Raw genomic sequence first — 3,529 nt, forward strand, 5'->3', positions numbered from 1 at the left:
GCATTGCCTGTGATGTAGGTTTCTAATGAAACAAGTGACAGAGATACCTTTATATGGAATTGGTAGCAATAGGGGAAGACGTGGATGCCAAAACTCCAGTGAAACTTACCACGGCCCCTGATCTTGCCTCTGCTTCTCCTCCCTCAAGACTGGCACTAGCCATCATTGGGGTGGGATGGAAACAGAGCTCGTGTATTAAAAGACCTAACTCTACAGAACAGGAAGGACAGAATTCCAAAGGCGTGGTCCCACCTGGCTTCTGTCCTCCATTGTTCTTCAGCATCAAGTGTATCAACTCTAACCCCTTTGCGGGGAGTTCAAGGCCTGTTCTGGTTTGGTCCCAATTTAGCTTTATTGTCCGTATTCGCCCCCACCGCTCTGCAGCTCCACTGAAGCACCATCTCTTTCCTCTGAGCCCACAATGTCACACCCAGGACTCTGCCTCAGCTGGGCCTCCACTGCCCATCCGTCTATAGACGCCTAAATCCCGGGCAGTTATCCAGACACAACTAAAGTTCCATCCCTTCCATGAAGCCTTCCCCAACCCTCTGGTGGAAGGTCACTTCTTCCACTCGTGGGGTTCTGAGCTTTCATTTCTTTTCCTACTAGGAGTCTTAGCACTTTCTGCTAAGTGCTACAATTACCTGTTCACATACTCTACCTGCCCCCACGAGACCAGGGGCATCTCAGAAACAAAAAGATCCTTAAAACTAACTAAATCTGTTTCTCATTATAAAATGAAGTATGCTGATTGATTGTGAAAGAATAAAATAACAAAGTACGCAAAATTTTAAAAAGCATATAATCTGGCTGAGAAGGTAGAGACCCTTCCACACCACTGAAATTATGTATTGAAAAGAATAAGGAAAAACCTGCTTCAGTTGACATGATATAGGTAAGTACAGTATAGGATCCTTAAAATGGTTCAGAGAAATGGCAAATCAAGACTTCATTTTGGCAAAGGCCATTGAACAGAAACTTTAGCATATTTATCAATAATTTCTTTCGGATTAAACAACTGACCACAACCCACTTTTCAACCAGTGATGTTGGAAATGTTTTAAAACAAAATTAGTTGATAAATTTGTGGGCTGACCAAGAAGGTAATAAAGTCTCACTAAATAAAATGAGAAAAATTCAGAAAAAGAAAAAAATAAGAAAATAAATCACCCATGGACATATTACACAAATATAAGCACTAGTCATGCTTTAAAGCATGTATTTCCAAGCCTTCATATTTTTTCCATGCTTAGGGTTGTCATGGAATATATATATATATTTGTACAATTCTTCAAATTTTGTAGAATTTGTATATTGTTGTATCTTGCTTTTTTTACCCACTGACGTTATAAGCATATTTATGCCACTTCATTCATTTTAGGGACTTAATAATAAACGACCTAGTGGATAATTTATCATCCCCTGATGGAGAGAAATTAGCTTTGCTGATTTTAGAGTTATAAATGATGCTGGGTCGGGTGTCTTTATGTTTGAAGATGGCTCCATATTTGGGTTGTTTCCACAGAACTCTTTCCTAGAAATGTTTTTTTTCTAGGTTAATGGCTACAAATATTTCTAGGCACCTGACATACTGACACCCACCTCTAAGGTATTTTTATGATCTACAACTAGCATTTAACACAGCGCCCTAGTCACTCCGAGACTAATAAATAGACAAATGACTGAAACGTGACCTCATGCTTTCTATTCCTCAGCTTTCATTCAGTTCCTTGCTTCTGGGAGGAGGGGGGTGGCGCAGCCCTCCACAGTATCAGCCCATCAACCCTACCCCTGTGGTTATAGCAGCTGAGGAAGCAAAATTGCATCTCTGGGGGACGGAATGGGACTGGAGAGTTCATGTATAGACCTTTTTTTTTTTTTTTTGGATGGAGTTTCATTCTTGTTGCCCAGGCTGGAGTGCAATGGCATGATCTCGACTCATCACAACCTCCACCTTCTGGGTTCAAGCGATTCTCCTGCCTCAACCTCCCGAGTAGCTGGGATTACAGGCATGCTCCACCATGCCTGGCTAATTTTGTATTTTTAGTAGAGACGGGGTTTCTCGATCTTGGTCAGGTTGGTCTGAACTCCTGACCTCAGGGGATCCACCGCCTCGGCCTCCCAAAGTGCTGGGATTACAGACATGAGCCACCGTGCCCGGTCACATAGACCAATTCTTATGAGAAGGGATCGGCTAAGAATAGCCTTGGGTTGACACACACCCCTCTTCACACTCACAGGAGAAACCATTTCCCCATGAAGCTAGAATATCGCAGAGATGCTATTCTTGGATATCCTGAGCCCCTGTGGTCACCGGGGACCCTGGGTTGTGCAACACTCAGCATGACAGCATCACTATGCTTAAAAATTTCCCTCCTCACCCCCAGATTCCACTTCCCCATCCGCCAGGGCTGCCTATAAAGAGAAGGAGAGATGGCTTCAGACTTCAGGAGGACACAGGCAGTAGAGAGTGGTCAGTCTCTTCTTGGCTCTGCCGACACTCGAGCCCACATTCCATCACCTGCTCAGAATCATGCAGGTCTCCACTGCTGCCCTTGCTGTCCTCCTCTGCACCATGGCTCTCTGCAAGCAGGTCTTCTCTGCACCACGTGAGTCCGAGTTTCGTTGTGGGTTTCACCAGTCTCTGGCCACGGTTAGACCACATCAGTCTTTTCTTGTGGCCTGAGAGCCCCCAAGAGAAAACAGAGAACTTCTTAAAGGCTGCCAAACACCTTGGTCTTTCCCTTCAAGACTTTTATTTTTATCTCTAGAAGGGGTCTTAGCTCTCCTAGTCTCCAGGTATGAGAATCTAGGCAGGGGCAGGGGAGTTACAGTCCCTTGTACAGATAGAAAAACAAGGTTGGAAACAAGTCAGTTTACAAGAGGCAGAATCCAGGGCTGGTTACTTCCCAGTGGGGTCTGTTCACTCTCCAGGTCACCCTAGGTCTCCCAGGAGCTCTGTCCCTTGGATGTCTTATGAGAGATGTCCAGGGCTTCTCTTGGGCTGGGGTCTGACTTCTTGAACCACACAAAATTCCCTGAAGAGAGCTAAGATAAGAGAACAGTCCATTCAGGTAGCTGGATCACATAGAGAAACAGAGAACCCACTATGAAGAGTCAAGGAGAAAGAAGGATATAGACAGAAACAAAGACAGAGACTTTTCTAGGCAAAAATGCCCAAATGCCTTCCAGTCACTTGGTCTGGACAAGCCTGCCTTCCTCACCTGCTCAGGGATCAGAAGCTGCCTGGCCTTGTCTTCTGAGATGTGCCTCAAGCTCATTCTCTTCCTTTCTCCGCAGTTGCTGCCGACACGCCGACCTCCTGCTGCTTCAGCTACATTTCCCAGCAGATTCCACAGAATTTCATAGCTGACTACTTTGAGACCAGCAGCCAGTGCTCCAAGCCCAGTGTCATGTAAGTGCCAGTCTTCCCGCTCGCCTCTAGGGAGGTAGGGAGGGTCGGGTGGGGGCAGAGACAGGCCAGAACGCCATCCTGGAAAGGCCCAGTCTTCCAGAGCCTATCGGGGGT

General features: G+C 45.8%; 1 protein-coding gene across 1 annotated transcript in view; it reads left to right on the plus strand.

The window, feature by feature from the left end:
• Window positions 1-2,428: 2,428 nt before the first annotated feature.
• CCL3L3 (chemokine (C-C motif) ligand 3-like 3) overlaps window positions 2,429-3,529 on the plus strand; it is a 2,027-nt gene continuing 926 nt past the window's right edge. Inside the window, exons 1-2 of the mRNA XM_011940867.1 lie at window positions 2,429-2,609; window positions 3,301-3,415. Of these exons, the coding sequence (XP_011796257.1) occupies window positions 2,534-2,609; window positions 3,301-3,415 (191 nt within the window). The 5' untranslated portion in view covers window positions 2,429-2,533. The remainder of the gene's footprint in view (window positions 2,610-3,300; window positions 3,416-3,529) is intronic.

Source organism: Colobus angolensis, unplaced genomic scaffold (genome assembly GCF_000951035.1).
Source record: "Colobus angolensis palliatus isolate OR3802 unplaced genomic scaffold, Cang.pa_1.0 Scaffold193, whole genome shotgun sequence".
NCBI lineage: Eukaryota > Metazoa > Chordata > Mammalia > Primates > Cercopithecidae > Colobus > Colobus angolensis.